At 37.9% G+C, this 18,416-nt stretch overlaps 2 protein-coding genes across 4 annotated transcripts; both read left to right on the plus strand.

Annotated features, from left to right (window-relative positions):
- Positions 1-2,533: 2,533 nt before the first annotated feature.
- Positions 2,534-11,727, plus strand: LOC136753430 (G-protein coupled receptor 87). Of its 2 annotated transcripts, none has more exons than XM_066709541.1 (3): positions 2,534-2,772; positions 5,371-5,561; positions 7,615-11,727. In XM_066709541.1, the coding sequence occupies exon 3, from the start codon at positions 7,617-7,619 to the stop codon at positions 8,628-8,630; it is 1,014 nt and encodes a 337-aa protein (XP_066565638.1). In that variant the 5' UTR covers positions 2,534-2,772; positions 5,371-5,561; positions 7,615-7,616; the 3' UTR covers positions 8,631-11,727. The 2 variants fall into 2 exon arrangements, with proteins under 2 accessions (XP_066565638.1, XP_066565637.1); XM_066709540.1 differs by lacking the exon at positions 2,534-2,772 and adding an exon at positions 4,037-4,320.
- Positions 11,728-14,950: 3,223 nt separating this feature from the next.
- On the plus strand, positions 14,951-17,677 carry LOC136753431 (P2Y purinoceptor 14). 2 transcript variants are annotated; one of them, XM_066709542.1, is made up of 2 exons: positions 14,951-15,187; positions 15,483-17,677. In XM_066709542.1, exon 2 carries the CDS (start codon positions 15,489-15,491, stop codon positions 16,482-16,484), a length of 996 nt encoding a protein of 331 aa, XP_066565639.1. In that variant the 5' UTR covers positions 14,951-15,187; positions 15,483-15,488; the 3' UTR covers positions 16,485-17,677. The 2 variants fall into 2 exon arrangements, with proteins under 2 accessions (XP_066565639.1, XP_066565640.1); XM_066709543.1 differs by having other exon boundaries at positions 15,487-17,677.
- Positions 17,678-18,416: the final 739 nt, after the last annotated feature.

The following is an 18,416-nucleotide window of genomic DNA, read 5'->3' on the forward strand; positions in this document are numbered from 1 at the left end:
ATATTAATGATCTGGACTCTGGGATAGTTAGCAAACTTGTCAAATTTGCAGATGGTACTAAAATAGGTGGCTCAGCAGATAGATAGACACAGATAGAAATTGGACTTAAAGGCATTCAAGGAGACACTTCTTCACACAGAGAGTTTACAATCTAGAATGAACTCCTCAGCGATGTGATTGAAGCGACAATTTGGGAACATAAAAAAGTAGACTGGACGTGATCCTTGGATCACTTAGCTATTAATGGACACCAGACAAGCATTATGGGATGATTGGCCTCCCCTCATTTGTAAACTTTCTTAAGTTCTTAAGTTTTTAATTATGCCAATAATCATTAATAGTCAATAACAGACAGAAGGAAAACCTGAAGGACCTGTAGCTCCTCAGCTCCAAGGTTTGCTATAGACCATCATTCAACTTGTCTGCAGATTCCTGCTGCAAGGAATGCAAACAGCAATTTCCATTTGAGTTGAACTGAAATTTACATTTCTGGGAAGGGTAAAGCTTAAATCAGATCTGCTGATCCAGTCTTGTATGTATATAGTGGAAAATGATGCACTCATGTACTGTACATTACTCTGCCTCAGCATTTTCCTTCCACCAGGAGTGATTATTCTGCTCTAGAAGTAGTTCCCCTTTCATAGCCCATCACTTCATGAGTGGAAAAAAAGCAACCACTGCTAAATGGATACAAAAAATAATAATAAATAATAAAAAAAACTTTCACAAATACTCTATTAGCATTTTGGCAAATTTTATAAATGACTGTACATCCATGGTGCCTAGAAAATTCCTACAAGATGTTTTATTTATTTAAAAGTAAACACAGAGGAGAGGGAGAATAGGCAGGAGAAAAAATGAAAACGTGAATTGAAAACAAAAACATGTATTAGACTAATACAAGTAAATTAGATCAGAATTTTACAATCATATATTTTTTTCATACATTCTAAATCATTTCCAAAATATTGCTTGAAATTGAATAAATCAACTATGATCAAGCAGCTTTTAGGGAAATTTAAAATCATAGGTTGATGAGACCACATAACCAGTGCTTAGATAAACAATTCCTGGAAGTGAATATACAATGGCCAGGGTCCAGTCTTTTGCTATCTATTCCCTCTCAACATTCATAGAGTTCCCGTATCAGTATTGTGTCAAGTTTTTATACATTCCGAAAAAGGACTGGGACTTTAAAGACAGGATGTTGAATAGTATTCTATTATTGTCACTTGCATCATTTTCTTCTGAACTTAATTATCCTCTGTGTTTATTGGAAAGACCAGTGAATTAATGCAGTATAAACTGCAAGCAGAATCACGTTCCACACCCAAACAAGGATATGACATTTAGCTGCATGAAATTTCTTTGGTGTGAAGTAGGAAAGGTGGGGGTAACAAAATGTCATGAAAGTGCAGTGAACACAGTGTTACTACCCAATACAGACATAATTGGCCAGAGACATTGGGACATCTCTAGTCTGTGTCCAGTGGGTCAACAGTTCACATTACAAGGCTATTTCTACAGACATGGAAAGCCTATAGTAGAGAGAGGGACATATAGGGACAGCCTATTACACAGCATGTACTAGTGATGGATAGAGGAGCCCAAAAAATAGGGAGTGGATAGCAAACATTCTGTGCGACTCCTTTGACAGCAAAGAGTCAACATTTCCTCAAGGGTCTCTTGTCCAAGATTTGACCCCACACTCTTGCAAAATGTCTTCATGTGTCCAGGGGATTTGCAGAGGGTGTGTATCATGTGGGATATTTTTTTGGTGCAGGGAGTGCATTTCTCCTGCTGTGAAATCCTGGGGCACCATCTCTCATTCCCAGAAGACACTGCTGTGACTACAGTATTGTCAGCATCGTACGCAGTCCAGACTATAATATATGTATCATAAATCAGGGAGTCCAATCTCCTTCTGCATCCTATTGATGAGGAGTTAATGGCGAATTGTCAGCCCTCCAGCTCAGATGAGAGCATCCCGAGAACCAGAAAGCTACCTCAGACGAGGATATTGTTACCAATCAGCAGTTCAATTCAGAAGGCATAGTAACATATCCCACAAAACATCCCCGTACTGTACTGTGCGTTTAATTCCTTTTCCAAACAAAGCAGAGGACTGTGTACATTCCCCACCTGCTGTATTAACCATGATAGGAAAGTGTCAAAGCAGATATTAGATCCTGGTGTGTTATTTACTTAATTATCTAACGGGGTGGAGTATTTACGTGCCAGTAACAACGATAACAAACTGCAGGAGCTCAGCCGTAAAGTACATGGAGGATGATAAATATTTGACATTAAAATATATGCTAGTAGGTTTACAGCCTGTAGATCATTTTACTTTTTTTATGATTGGCCTATAATTAGAGGAAATCCTTTTGTGTATTGAATAGAAAACTAACTGGATTTTGGACTATGCAGCGGCAGAAAGGCGTTAAAATGCCCTGACTAAAGTCCATATATTATTGTTTTAGGAGGCGTTAGTCTTGAAAACATTAGCACTAAGGATATAAAACGTCTTTCAAAATTACTTGTGTATCACAAAGGACTAAAAAGTCTATTGCTGGAATGTTTTGGTTATGTTTATTCTTCTGTAATACATAAAACATCTATAATGCAATTTAATTTGTTCAGATTAGAGAATTATGGAGGATAGTTCAGTCCAGAGACACAGCACCTGAACGCCAGAAAGAATATGTATTTGGAGAAGTCTGGAGCCTGTGTTTGAGACCTTCATTTCCTAAGAGGGGCAAAACAAGATAAGTAAGTAGAGTCTTGACATTTGGCATTCATATAAGCTTTGTATTAGGTCAGTAGAAATTGTATGGAACTAAGAAATTGCAAGAGAGACATTAAAAATAGTGACATTCTGAAAGCCTGTGAGTAAAGGACAATAATAATGGTTTTATAGAAATTTCTATATTCAGATGTTTTTGAATTCTAACATTTTATTTGAAGATGGGCAACCAACAAACACCACGCTATCTACAATGTGGTTGTGGTTTGGTTGTTTGCAGTTTAGTTTTTTCATTGTGAATGCATTATAATATCCCCAAAATCTGCAAAAGCGTGAACCACCTCTTAATGAGCAATTTAAGATGCTCACGGACAATATCTATAGCCTCCTACAGTACACAAAAAATAAACCGCAAATAATTGTATATATTCACCTTCAGATTCCAGTCGTATTTGTAGGTTGACAGTCAGAGACAGGTACAATACATGACAAGACAATACACATACTCATGCAAGCTAATGCATTCTGAGAATAGCCTGTCAATGTGCATTTGCTAATAGCACTTAAACTGGTGGTCTTGTATGTGTAATGTACATATTGCAGTAGTGTTTGCCTCCCACTCTAATAATGGTATTGATACTTAGAAATTCATTTTTTTTTAAATAAAACTATATGTCGAAAAATGCTAAATAATGTGGTTGCCTTTTTATCCAGTCACATACCAAACAGGATGTGCATTGTTATAAACCACTTCTCTCAAACAAACCCTTACTGTAAGCCTGTGAGAACAGACTGTGAAAGCACAGGCCCCAACCACATTAATAGTATGGTGAAAGTATGAAACCAGAGTGAAAAGAAACAACCTTCCTTGTCAGAAGAAGTACTTTTGAAATACAACTTTATAAATACTGAATCTAACTGACAATGTAATTTGCTATTAATTGAATCATATGTGCACCTTAACCAGTTAATGATGTAATAGGGAAACAGATTTTGGACTGGGAGAGATTTAAAGAAAGGAAAGTGTCGATCTTTGCAAAATATGTGTATAACTTTAACCAAATATGGGGGAAAGAGGAAGTGAATTAGACATAAATGTAGACAACAGTAAAACACAACAAAATGGGCGATTCATTGTAACTGCGCATCATGATGGACGTAAGATTTCATAAAAGCAATTATGTCTATAGGTAAGATGCAGTGAAACTGAAAGGCTTTGAGGTTGCTTACACACCAACGTTTAGGAAATATACCTACCAAAGCTGGAATTGTAACGTCCTGTTTGTACTTGTCTCATGTAAGCCCCTCCTGACAGTAGAACCTCGTAGTTTGACTTCAGAAGAAAGACACTTTAGGGAAATGAGGCATGATGCAATCATTTCTGCAATCGTATTTTTTAACATACTTCAAACAACTGCCTTATTTAGATCACCAATGGCAGCGTTCCATAGTATTAAACAGACCATGAAAGAGAAAAGAGCCATACGAAGCACAGAGCTTTACTGGCGCTGACTGCTTTTCTGATACATAAAGGAACATTCATTTACATGCATCTTCCCTCAAGTAATCGTGAGGTAAGTTGATTCACGTGTGTTTGCTAGCAAGTTTGTGTGAGTTAGCATGTAAAAATTTGTTTCGGAAATACTTTGCTTTTTGAATTGGCTGCTAGTTGTTTTTGTCTCTCTGTGTATACATTTAAAAACTATTTTGTCAAATAAAAAACAAGCATTTGTATTATAAATCACTTATGTTAGTAACATGTATTAATATTCCATTCATGGATATTGACAGTATGCTTTCATTATTATTTATAGAATATGAAAACCCCTGGTATACTAAACAATTAGTTATGAATAAACTACTCATTCAACCTGGAAGTATACATATTAATTTCTGAAAAGAATATGGCAATACATATGTATTAATACAATAAAGCATTTCAAAGAATATTCACATGTTGTGTTTGTGTTGGTTTCTGCCATAAATATTTCATTTCAGGGATACATGTGTAAAGAAGTGCCAGATTACAGATACGGGAAAGGTGTTTTCTAAACTCAAGACCTGTAGTATGTGACCTACCACTTAAACATTAACAGTGCAGAAATTGATAACTGTGTGCAGTAAGACTCATAAATGCAAGATAAGGTGATGTTGAAAGAAAGGCATGTGAAAAGCTACAATGGATCCACCAATGCACAGGTTTTGCAAGTCACATTACAGAAAACAAATGCAAAATGAAAACAAAATGGGAAGGGCATGACAGCACATGCCCTTCACTGCATAATCTATCCTCAATTAACACCCATACCAAAGGATCCTAATGGTGTAGCACACTGCATAGTAGAATGAAAGAATGTAGACTTTCTTTTCACAGAGTTGAACATCAGGAGCATTTATTACTGAGACGGGGAACCGAGGCACACTGTGAATATAAGCAGTACTAGTATCAGATTATATTATGAGGATTAAATGCATAAAGGCAGGTCAGTGAGAATAGGCAAACATACTGAATGTTCATAAGCCGCCTTGAAACAGAAGGTTTTATCAACCAAGAATATTTAAACAGGCCTGCTGAGGAGTCACCTGTCTGGGCAGATATAAGACTCTCTATTGTACCTTTTCAGATTCGGAATCACTCAGTTTTGGAAGATCTAGAAATATGCAACTACTCATGTCTGGAACCAAGTGCTGCCACCTTGCTCAGGGTACTGGCCAGATTCTGTCTTTGCCACTAATATCCAGTGCTGTGAGTGCTGCTGCAGACTGGCATTTCTGATACAGAGCCTCGTTGCCACAAGGATTGCTGTGATTAAAAGTAAGTTAACCAATTCCAGACTGAGTTCCCCTTTTTCTTGTTTCATTCACTTTTGTGTCTGAAATTACACTTTTACATCTGGCAGGTTACATTAGGAAAACGAGCCACATTTAACATTTATCAACACAGACTTAAAATTCAAAAAATATAACATTTGCATATGGAAATTGATACTTTCATTTGCATGCCATATATATATATATATATATATATATATATATATATATATATATATATATATATATATATATATGAGGCTTCATCTTCGTTAACAGTATACATGTATTAAAATTACATCTTAATCTACAGAAACAATGCTAAATCTTGTTAAATCTGTACATATAAATGATTTTGGCATACCAAATCAGTGTTCTGTATTTGGCATATAAGATGACGAGAGTATCCAGTAATGGCATTGCTAACAGCTCAAAAAGTGATCATCAAAATTAATAATGATCACAAAAACAAAAAAACTTGCAATAAGAAAATTGCAGTAAGCATACAGTGAGGGAAAAAAGTATTTGATCCCCTGCTGATTTTGTACGTTTGCCCACTGACAAAGAAATGATCAGTCTATAATTTTAATGGTAGGTGTATTTTAACAGTGAGAGACAGAATAACAACAACAAAAATCAAGAAAAACGCATTTCCAAAAAGTTATACATTGATTTGCATGTTAATGAGGGAAATAAGTATTTGACCCCTTCGACTTAGTACTTGGTGGCAAAACCCTTGTTGGCAATCACAGAGGTCAGACGTTTCTTGTAGTTGGCCACCAGGTTTGCACACATCTCAGGAGGGATTTTGTCCCACTCCTCTTTGCAGATCCTCTCCAAGTCATTAAGGTTTCGAGGCTGACGTTTGGCAACTCGAACCTTCAGCTCCCTCCACAGATTTTCTATGGGATTAAGGTCTGGAGACTGGCTAGGCCACTCCAGGACCTTAATGTGCTTCTTCTTGAGCCACTCCTTTGTTGCCTTGGCTGTGTGTTTTGGGTCATTGTCATGCTGGAATACCCATCCACGACCCATTTCAATGCCCTGGCTGAGGGAAGGAGGTTCTCACCCAAGATTTGACGGTACATGGCCCCGTCCATCGTCCCTTTGATGCGGTGCAGTTGTCCTGTCCCCTTAGCAGAAAAACACCCCCAAAACATAATGTTTCTACCTCCATGGGGATGGTGTTCTTGGGGTCATAGGCAGCATTCCTCCTCCTCCAAACACGGCGAGTTGAGTTGATGCCAAAGAGCTCGATTTTGGTCTCATCTGACCACAACACTTTCACCCAGTTCTCCTCTGAATCATTCAGATGTTCATTGGCAAACTTCAGATGGGCCTGTACATGTACTTTCTTGAGCAGGGGGACCTTGCGGGCACTGCAGGATTTCAGTCCTTCACGGCGTAGTGTGTTACCAATTGTTTTCTTGGTGACTATGGTCCCAGCTGCCTTGAGATCATTAACAAGATCCTCTCGTGTAGTTCTGGGCTGATTCCTCACCGTTCTCATGATCATTGAAACTCCACGAGGTGAGATCTTGCATGGAGCCCCAGACCGAGGGAGACTGACAGTTATTTTGTGTTTCTTCCATTTGCGAATAATCGCACCAACTGTTGTCACCTTCTCACCAAGCTCCTTGGCGATGGTCTTTCCAGCCTTGTGTAGGTCTACAATCTTGTCCCTGACATCCTTGGACAGCTCTTTGGTCTTGGCCATGGTGGAGAGTTTGGAATCTGATTGATTGATTGCTTCTGTGGACAGGTGTCTTTTATACAGGTAACGAGCTGAGATTAGGAGCACTCCCTTTAAGAGAGTGCTCCTAATCTCAGGTCATTACCTGTATAAAAGACACCTGGAGAGCCAGAAATCTTGCTGATTGATAGGGGATCAAATACTTATTTCCCTCATTAACATGCAAATCAATTTATAACTTTTTTGAAATACACCTACCATTAAGTGGGCAAACGTACAAAATCAGCAGGGGATCAAATTCTTTTTTCCCTCACTGTATATTGATATTCAATAATCTATCTCTTTCTTTCTCATTTGCTTTTAGATATGAATTCCAACAACAGCAGCATGAATCCTACTGATGAAGACTCTATTGTGTTCACAGTTGTGTTTCCCATGCTGTATTCCCTCATCTTTGTGGTCGGACTCATACTCAACAGCCTGGCGGCCTGGATTTTTTTTCAGCTGAAAAACAGCAGCAGTTTCATCTTCTATCTCAAAAACATCACCGTCGCAGACCTGGTCATGACGCTGACATTCCCCTTTTCAATCATCAGTGAGTCAGGGCTGGGCCCATGGCAGCTCAGTGCTTTCGTCTGCCGCTACTCCGCCGTCATATTCTACGCCAACATGTACATCAGCATCATATTCCTGGGACTGATCAGCCTGGACCGATACCTGAAGATCGTCAAACCATTTGGAGACTCCAAGATGTACAACATCACCTTCACTAAGTTCATGGCGGTAGGCGTCTGGCTGGGCATAATTTTCCTATCATTGCCAAATACGATCCTCACCAACAAAGCCCCAACGTCGGAGAATGCCAGGTACTGCTCCAGGCTGAAAAGTGAGTTTGGCATAACATGGCACGCCGTGGTGTCCTACTGCAACATCTGCATATTCATAGTTGTTCTCATCATCCTAGTGGCCAGCTACATCTCCATCTACAAGCACATCCACAAGTCCAATGAGCAGTTTGTGTGCACAGCACAGAAGAGCTCAAAGTCCAACCAGAACATATACATCGTCCTGGTGGTGTTCTTCATTTGCTTCGTGCCTTACCATCTGTGGAGAATCCCGTTCACATTGAGTCAGATTGACAAGCATTTTGACAAGCAGGGTGAGGACATCTTGATGTATGGCAAGAAAGTAACGCTGTTCATGTCAGCATGCAATGTGTGTCTGGACCCCGTAATATACTTCCTCATGTGCAAGTCCTTCACCAGGAAGCTGCTGAAAAAACTGCACCTGGAACAGAACTCTTCACTAAATGACTCCAGGCAGAGCACCAGAAGGACGCAGGTGCGCAGATTCCGGGAGCACACCTCTGCCAAGGAGTAGTGGTCAAACCTCACAGACTCCCTGCTTTTCCAGGCACCATGACCTGGTGTACCTGCCAAACTCATCCTGAGCCTAGAGTTTTGGGGTGAGAACAGAATAGCCCACCGACCATGCTTGTACTTTCACGAGAGAAGATTTTCCAGTGGCCTTGGGAATTTTACAATAGGCAGAATGATGCCAGCAGTCTAGAGGTGGAGTGGTCAGATGTACAATTTTCTTATTGCACATTTGTATCCTAGACGAACATGACAATCTTTCTCCAGAATGGCTGTCTGAGGTCCTACAGGTTGTGCTGGAATAAAAGCATAAGATCTGGTATGTGATGCAATGTGATACTTCAAAGTGCAAAACTATTTTATTTTGTTTAATGTCTAAGCCAAGATCACAACAAAGGCATGGCTTAAAACATCAGGAAACATGAAAATAGCTGCTTAATGTTCTCCTCCAGCATCTTCTAGTCATATTGAGATACACTGAAACTGTGTTATAGACCCTGACACAAAGATAGACTAAGAGACCATCCTAGTTGCTTTGAGGCACAACATTAATCATAATGTCAAACATGATGTTTTATTATTATTATTTTAAACAGAGAAATATCTGCAGAAAATGGAAGGGTTTTATATTTATTTTTTTAAACAGAGTTTTGGATGTTTGGAACAAAACGCATTATCATGACATTTTAGCTGAGTCACTGGCGTACTCTAAATTACATCTCTATGATCAATGTGCTATTAGCAACAAAGCAAAATTGTGTAAATTCTCCACTCAACTGTAACCTTAAATGTTCCTATTTTCAGTATGTCCCTCGACTGTTTATTATTTACTACTGTTAATGTGATTTATTTAGGTTAAAAGATGTATGTTCTATTTTCTGTATTTTGTTTTCCATTTTCCACTTTTTATTGATCAACCTCAAATACAGAGAGCAGCTGTCAGTACACTGCCCTGTTTTTTGCTGCTAATTCTGATTCTTAAATCCAAATTGAATCTGGGACTCAAAATTGATCAACTTTGCACCTGGAAAAGTGAAGATAATATGATACATAATATGAGTAATTTGGCATTCAAATTGAGAGGGGAAAGGTTGGTGGTAGTGTTCTGTTTATTTCGCTGTTCAAACAGCTGATCTAAGTGTGGCCACCAAGTGGTCAGTGAAAGGCGTATCTGGTACAGCTTTTTCAAAAGTTGTATTATAGATTAATTATTGCCAACGTGAGCTAAACATATTATTATACTGTGCCACTTGTTTATTTAAAAGAAAACCTAAATATTTTATTTTTACACAATTAACATTTATTCTCCTATAAAAGCATGTTTCCTTTGATGCCTAACAAGCTACACACTTATCATCTCTTCTTTTTAATTCTTATTTATTTGTATATGTACTGAAGACACTTAACTAAGTCACCCAGACAAATCTGCTGGCACACTTGTCTGTAATGTCTTGAGGGCAAACAGTCATTTTTAACTCGAGAGACTGATTTGCTGAATAGCACCACTAGCTAAAATAAGAGCCACAATCAAGAGCAACAGAATTCAAATTCATGCAACACTGACATTTGGACAGAGATTCTGAAATATCCCCCAATTGGAGTAAGCACCAAAACAGGACAAAACCACACACCCAACTGAGCAGTTTAGTATGTTTGCTTGTTTGTTTGATTATTCAGTTTTGGTTTTGGTTGCTTGTGCCGAGTCTGAGAGTCAGCTTCTCACAGGGTGACAGAGAGGAGCTGTTACTGTTAACCTATTCAGACTTGCATAAAATGCATAAAATGCGACTTCTCACCTCTGAGAAGTCACTGAAAATATACTTTTTTTGGTCAATGCAAAAACAATCAGAGGGGAAACTGCACACACAGAGTCTGACAGGATACGTGACTGTAATTGGATTAAGTAAGAGAGAATCTGCAAAATGCAGAGGGAAACTCCCACTGTACATCTACTGCAGAAAAAGACAAATACATAAAGTAAAAGAGATAAGTCACGTATCTATTTAAACTATGAAAATGAATACAGATATTATACATGAATAATGTAAGTAAAAACTAGCCCAGTGCTAACCCCCAAAATGCACTTACAGCAAACAGCACACTGGTATAATCTTTCTCTGTACTACATCGCACCCTGCTGGAGAAAATACTATACTTTTCTTCCTGCAGCCAGAATTTGCTCAGCATTGTAAGCATGTGTGCTGTGAGAAATTTGATAACAAAGCTAGCTCATCCCCATCCAAAATTAGACAAACATGTTGTATGGAATTAACCAAACACATGCAGCCTCTTCTTGCTGTACTTGTTGCTGTCACAAATTCATCATGAACCTTGTAGTAACCCTTATGAAAGAATGGGTAAGCTATAGGCAAGTACACTTGAAGTATATCAAACAATAATATAAGTAAACTAAATTATTCTTACATTGTACATAACTGTACTCCTTTCTTATCAGGGAAGAAATTCCATCCCAGAGAGGCAATGGTTATGGATGTCGTCTGAGAGCCCTAGTTCTGCTGTGAAGTATCTCATTACATTTAGAACACGTCATTTTGATGACAGATCGCAGTGATGTTTTTAAATTGTGGCATCTCTGACCAATTTTTTTTTTTTTTTTTCAAAACCACTTTTAATAAGAAAAAAGGAAATAAATCCATCACGAGCAGTTCCTTATCACTTGTGCATGCTAGGGTGACTAAGCATTCTCCCCACTGAGTTTCTCACTCTGCTGTTTATTCCTCTTGCTTGATAGCAGTTTGTTAATGTGACACAACAGATGGGCTATGAGACACTGATATTTGCCTCGAGGATGTGCCACAAGAACAGTTGCACCAAGTACAATTCATAATGCTGTCAATTTCCCCCCAAAAATATGGAAATACTTGAAAATACTGTAGTGTAGTATTTATCCTCTCACGTTGTCACTACCTTTTACGCTACTATCTCATGTCCAAGCTTTCATTATGAAGTTGTGATAAAAATCTTCACACCATGTACAGCTTATTAGATTTGTACACAATTATGTTATGCTATAAAATGTGCAAAATTATTAAACAAGAAGGAAGGAAAAGGAGGTTCCCATTAAAATCTCATAACAGAAATACAGTGATTCTGGTTATGTTTCTTTTTGTTTCGTTTTTTTGGGGGGCCCTGGCCCTGGTGGAACCCCAGGTCTCTTTTCAGGTTGTTTTTTAACAGAGCTCCTGTTTGAACCCTTAATTTTAACTAGTAAGGATTGTCCTATTTGAAACTTGTCAGATGTTGTCAGCTCTTAAATAGGTAGAAATTGGGGAGGTGAGTAGGTGACCATGGAGATGGAATGAAAACCAGCAGACATGGGGGTCCTCCCAGAAGCCACTGCCCTAAAAAAGTGGGTGAGCTCAAAATAAAATATTTAACACTGGAGAGAAGCCAAAGGACAACATACTTAGAAATGTTCAAGTATGGAGTTGCACATGGACATTTCTCCATATGTTTTCCTCTGGCTTCTCTTACAGGGTTACGTTTTTATTCGTTTTTAGCTCATATACGTGGATTCCTAAAGGACCCTGTTTCATGTACAAGGTATATAGTAGTAGATATACATGCACAGATGTCTGTACACTCTGAGATCAGTTTGTGTAATGTTGTTTTGTTATAATGGTTCCACTGTAATATTGCAGTATTCATTTATTTGTGTGTTTGTTTGTTTAGGAAATTGATTTAATAACACTGAAACTCCTCATTTGGCACCATCTATGCATCTTTATATATATATATATATATATATAAAAATATAGATTCTTCCTGGTTTGTTGGTTATATCAATGAAGGTCATATTCGCTTTATAACATGTTCAGCACTGGACTTGTCATCATGTCTGATATACTGGATACAGTCACAAACTAACCTAGAAAATGTGAGTCAGAAAGTTACAGAGGTCTCCCACATAAATCCCAAGATCACACCACCACATTGTTTATCTAGCCAATACTGAGGTGCTTGTACTAGGGAGTGGCTAGATGTATTCCAAATAATCAGCTACTATACAGCATGTGTTTTCACAAGCAAGGTTACCAAAATGTGTGCCAGAACTTTAGAAATGGAACAAAGGGAACCACGAATGAGATAAGTCAGAACGCTGCACAGACCATACATTGAAAAACCTTGATTCCCAGACACCAGTGTCCAATTTCAAGTCTATGATTATAATAAGCTATTTAAAACAAACTTTGGGGCCAATTAGAGGTGAGGGATGGGGAAGGGCTTGAAATAAATAAATCAATTGCACTTTTCTAAAAAAAGACACACTTCAAAGAATAACATTCATCTGTGTCACTGAGGCTGCAGCACAAGAACAAAACTCATCTGGTCTTCCTTCCACAGAAACCACACTATAAACACCCTTCCTCTATTTGATCATGTGAGTGCCGGCATGATACAAAGACTGCTTTCCTAGCTTCTATTATGGCCAATTTGATCTATCTCTTTAATTACTGCACAGAACAAAGGTGTTTGTCAAACAAGCTGAACCTGAAAATAAAAATAAGATGAGAGGTTTATTTAGTGCTTTTATTCTTATTACCACAATTGGCCAAAATCCTCAGAGTGAGAGAGATAGTCAGAGGCAGCCAAAAATGCCTATACAGATTTGAGCAATCCCTTTATCTATGTATAAACACTGAACTTTGTTAACTCTTTATAAGGAATAGTTTAGAACTGGTAAGCTTCTGTTCTTTGACTGAGCTGTGTAAATCGCTCAAATGACAGGGTTCTTCTGTTTGATCAGGTGAGTGTCATTGTGCTTTCTACAAACTCACAGAAAACAGCAGAAATCCTATTTGTTCTTTGTGTTGGACTGACCATGCGTTTTCAGCTCCTCTTTACCTTTACTCCAGTCAGTACTTTCCCATATTTGTGGTAGCCCTTCAAGGCTGAAGAGAACCATTGTGAAGCCAAAATAAAGGAAGAGCCAGAGACTATTGATGTTGCAGCTATCTATAGTCCATACTGAGCCCACCATAACAGCTAAGTCTCAGTGGATGTGACGGCATTGTTGGTTGCTCATTTGTGCTGTGACTCTTATATACAAGACAAAGATCAGTATGGAAGAAGACCACCTATGATCATCTGACAACATAATCTATAAGTAGTTGCTGCAACAATGGTCTATGGCGCTTCCTTTGACACCTGGTTCAGTGCAACTCCCTCATGTGCCTCTCAGCAGGACTAGGTCTATCCAGAGCACTTTTTTCAGAAATCCTACACCCACACATGTTAGCGACAAATATAGAGTCTGTATTTACAATTACCTTAATAAGGAGGATACAGTTGAGGGAATAGCACAGTTTAAAAATAAATTCTATTCCTTTAAACAAAAACCCACAAATAGAATTCCGTCTCCTCTGCTTTATTTGTGTTGGCAAAGCTTCCTTCAAGAACATGGTCTGACATACATAAGAGCATCAGATATTGTAAATGAAATGCAAAAATCAGGGTTTACAGAGAAGTACTGGAGGGTCATCATTGTCCTGGGAACACGTTAACAGCTGGTGCACTTTCCACTTTACAGTTGAACCAGAGAGACAAGAAAAAAAGCACAACGCTTATAAATAGAAGTTTTAAAGATATTTTCCAGAGACCTGAAACCTCACACAGGAAGTACAAACTACATGACTGCCAAAACTTTTATTAAACGATGCAAAAATGCAGCTGAACGACCACAGGTCAATTCCACTTCCTCTGAAAACGCAGTTTCAAGCTATTTGCAAGGAACTGTGGGCTGTAAGGCTGTATCTGGATTTTAAAATCGCACCAATGGTTATATACAAACATCTTTATCAAGAACATTACACACCACTGTTTGCAGCATGCAAACGAGACATCCACTGCCTCTTGTGATCTCTGATGTTCACATCAATGTTTTAGTACAGGAAAACCCGCAGAGTAATATGAAGTCATAAACATGAACTGTAATAGAAGGTCACATTCCATTTCTTTGAGGAGATTTAACCAGATAAACAAACCTTGTCCCAGTGAACTGATGGTCATTAATTTTATGTTCTAAAAGAGGGACCAAAAATAGCACTCGCCAGTCTCTTTTAAACAGTATTTTCTGTGTCAGATTCACTTCATAGGGATGTGAATTGCCAGAATAACATATAAAGAATTGAAATCCAGAAGAGGAAACCAGAGGGAAATGGTTAATAATAGTGAAATACAAAACAAAAGCGTCTTCCTTTATTTATTTTCTATTCTTCCTGCAAAGTGTCCAGCTTTGTGAGGGAGGCAGTGCATGTCATGTGAAAAGTAAAGTGTTGAAAGTATGCAGTCTCTGCAGTCAGCTTAGGTCCTCCAGCATTTTACAGGAAACCAGTGTGAAAGAACCACAACAGTTATCAGCTCCAGTAATACATGAAGAGGATATGTCAAGTGTAATACATTTAATTAACTCTCTGCTAATGACACTAGATATTCTTTCTATTACATTTAATTGCTTCAATAACAAACTATTCTTGTAGTTCTTTATTTTAAAAAGAATAAGAAGATAAAGTCACAGACTGGACATCAAAGACAACGTGGGTAAGTAATGTTATTTTTCTAAGATTACCTGTTTAGAGTTCATTAGATCTGAATTATATCAAAAATCAAAACAAAAAAGGAATGTCCTTGTAAACGGAGATGTATGTAAATGTGCAGTACACTTTTAACTTTTAACTAAATATGTTAGGATGAAAATATATGCATTTGCTAATTGTTCTCAAATAAAAATAAAAAATTAAAGACAGATAAACGGTTTTGAATAGACTGAATTACTATAGTCCTTAATGAATGCCCACATGCCCCCATAGTCTCATCTGTTTCTTACTTGTTGAAGGCAGGCATGGATCCAAAGAGCTCTGCAAACATCAGCAGAAACACTACGGATTTCAACAGCGTTTTCACCAAGCAGGTGCTGCCCATCTTATACTGCGTGGTCTTCATTGGGGGGCTGGTTCTCAACAGCCTGGCTGCCTGCATCTTCTTCAAAATCCCAAACAACTGCAGCTTCGTCGTTTACCTCAAGAACATTGTAGTCGCCGACCTGCTGATGACCTTAACATTCCCCTTCAAGATCGCCAACGACTTTGGCTGGGGAGGCTGGTATATGAGGGTGGTGGTCTGCCGCTACACCGCTGTCCTTTTCTACTCCAGCATGTATGTGGGTATCGTCTTCCTGGGGCTCCTAAGCTTGGAGCGGTACTTCAAAGTTGTCCAGACATCCAGGGCTGCCGTCATGCAGAGTGTTGGCCTCTCCAAAGGGCTTTCCTTTTTAACATGGCTGCTGCTCTTGCTCTCTGTGCTGCCAAACTCAATTCTCAGCAGCAAGGAGGCGACCAAAGAAACTTCCAAGAGCTGTATTGGCCTCAAAACCAGTCTGGGAGTGCGCTGGCACAAGTTTTCAAACTACTGCTGTGTGGTTGTCTTCTGGTGCATTTTCCTGCTGATGGCATTCTGCTACGCCTCGATAGCCAAGAAGATCTATGACTCCTACAGGAATTTCAGGAGAGACTCGACAGAGACCAAAAGGACATCCAACCGGAACATTTTTAGCATCCTGTTGGTGTTCTTTATTTGTTTTGTGCCGTACCATATCTGCAGGATCCCCTACACCTTAAGTCAGACTAGTAGTGCGTACAGTGTGCAGAGCAAGTTTTCATTGTTCCATTTGAAGGAAAGTACTCTGCTGCTGTCGGCTCTTAATGTCTGTCTTGATCCCATCATTTATTTCCTCATGTGCAGACTGTTCAGAGAAGCCCTGCTAAAAAGCTTTACAACGAAAGATGTGGAAGTAAGAAGAAAATCAATTTCTGCCGTTTACACTGCCAGTTTAGTTTGAGCCAAGAGGGGAAAGATGAAAACAATAGCTTCAGCAGCTTTTTGAAAATCAACTTATTCCAAGTACACAAAAAATGTGAAAGTGTAAGGGAGATGCAATAAGAGTAAGTTAACAGGGAACTTAAATGGTCAAAAAATGATTAGTGGTTCACTAAGAAAACATCTTGAGAAGTAGGCTAATTCAATTTGATCTCTGCTCTACATTAACCATAAAACAAATGTAGCAGTAAGCCTACAGGTACAGTGAAGTCTGGAGATTTGTTTACGGCTCAGTGTATCTTTTTTAAATTCACTGGAGAACATTGAGAGACGATTAACCTTTGAAAAACAACTTTTGTTGTTGTTTTTTTCTTCAAACAGCTGTCCCTAGTTTATGGAAACTAGCAGCAAGGACATCCGGTGTGATAAGTGCTGCAAAGTGTTCAGAGCATGATGGTCTGTGATTACAGAAATCTACAACATATATAAGGCTGAAACAATTTCCAGGAACCACATATCTGCAAAATTCTAAACCTTTTGTAGGTGAGATTAGGAACATTTGAGCAACAAAACTGTTTTCGATGTTGGACAGTAAGCATCAGACAGACCACCCCACCATGCAAATGGGCAAGATAAACAGTAGATTGTAGTTTCTAAACATTGACACTTTCAAATAAATAGTAATAACTGCTGCAGAAGGTTAAGCAAATGTTTGCACTTGTTTAAATAAGACTATAATATATTTATAATAAGGTTACATCACAACTGATAAGCAATCTATCATTAATAGATGAATATCAACCTATAAAATGTATTCTTAATGTAGTTACAAAAGACTGTTCATGTAACGAAATGTTGTGATTTGTAAATACTGTGTAAGCTTTGAGGGAGCTGTGATTGAACATCAAAAATCTCAGCCTTGTTCTCTGATGTCCATGTAATGGGTTAAATACAACAAGTTGTCATTTCAGTTTCCTGGAGGAGTAATTTCCAAAGTTTAATAATCACATTAATAATGCTTTAATAGGTTGTTATTAATATATTAATAGAGTATAGATTGCTATAAACCAAAGTATATGGAACAGTGTTACCCATATTTGCAACCACTGAAAAAGTCTAAAAAGTTTAGATGTAATAGCTTTTTAAGTGTAACATAATTTTAACATAATTATTAAAACTTTTTATTGTGTTATTAAATCATCAATGTGTTTTGTTAAAAAAAAAAAAAATATATATATATATATATATATATATATATATATATATATATATATATGTATTAATTTTGTTGTAAATACATGCTGCAAATGCCTTGTAATTATTTCTAACATTCTTAATTAAAGTTAAAAAATTAAAGTCTTTTTTATATTCTTATACAATATTACTACATAAAAAAGCAAGTTTAAATTTAAGATAATATTTAAGCTAATTAAGTCCATGTATGAACATAAATAAACAAGGAGTCTAACCTATTTTACTTCAGAATGATTCCCTCAGAGTTGTATGCTTTCTCTGTGGCGTTTCTGTGAGTGCACTCTGGGAGGCAGTATACACACACACACACACACACACACACACACACACACACACACAATCTTTTCAGTGGTTATATGGTCACATGTGAATAATACTGCAGAAAGAGGAAATGTGTCACGCATGAAAGCTGACTAAGAATTTTGCAATTTGAAAGGACATTTAATAACAACACAATGGAGCTACCAAGAATTTAGTCTGGGGTCGTTGTCCCCACCCCGAGAAAACTCACCTCTCCATTTTACCAAACATTATTCCAAGAGCTTACAGATACAACTTTTTTCATATTCAATAAAGAAATAAATAGAGAGAAAACTACAGCATGTTTTTCCTTTGTCTTTGTGTGTGTGTTGTTTCACCTAAACATAGGCCGGAATTAGATAAAAACTGTGTCCCACCTACAAATTGTAAATTATAGCCC

This window comes from Amia ocellicauda, chromosome 7 (assembly GCF_036373705.1).
Source record: "Amia ocellicauda isolate fAmiCal2 chromosome 7, fAmiCal2.hap1, whole genome shotgun sequence".
Classification (NCBI taxonomy): Eukaryota; Metazoa; Chordata; class Actinopteri; order Amiiformes; family Amiidae; genus Amia; species Amia ocellicauda.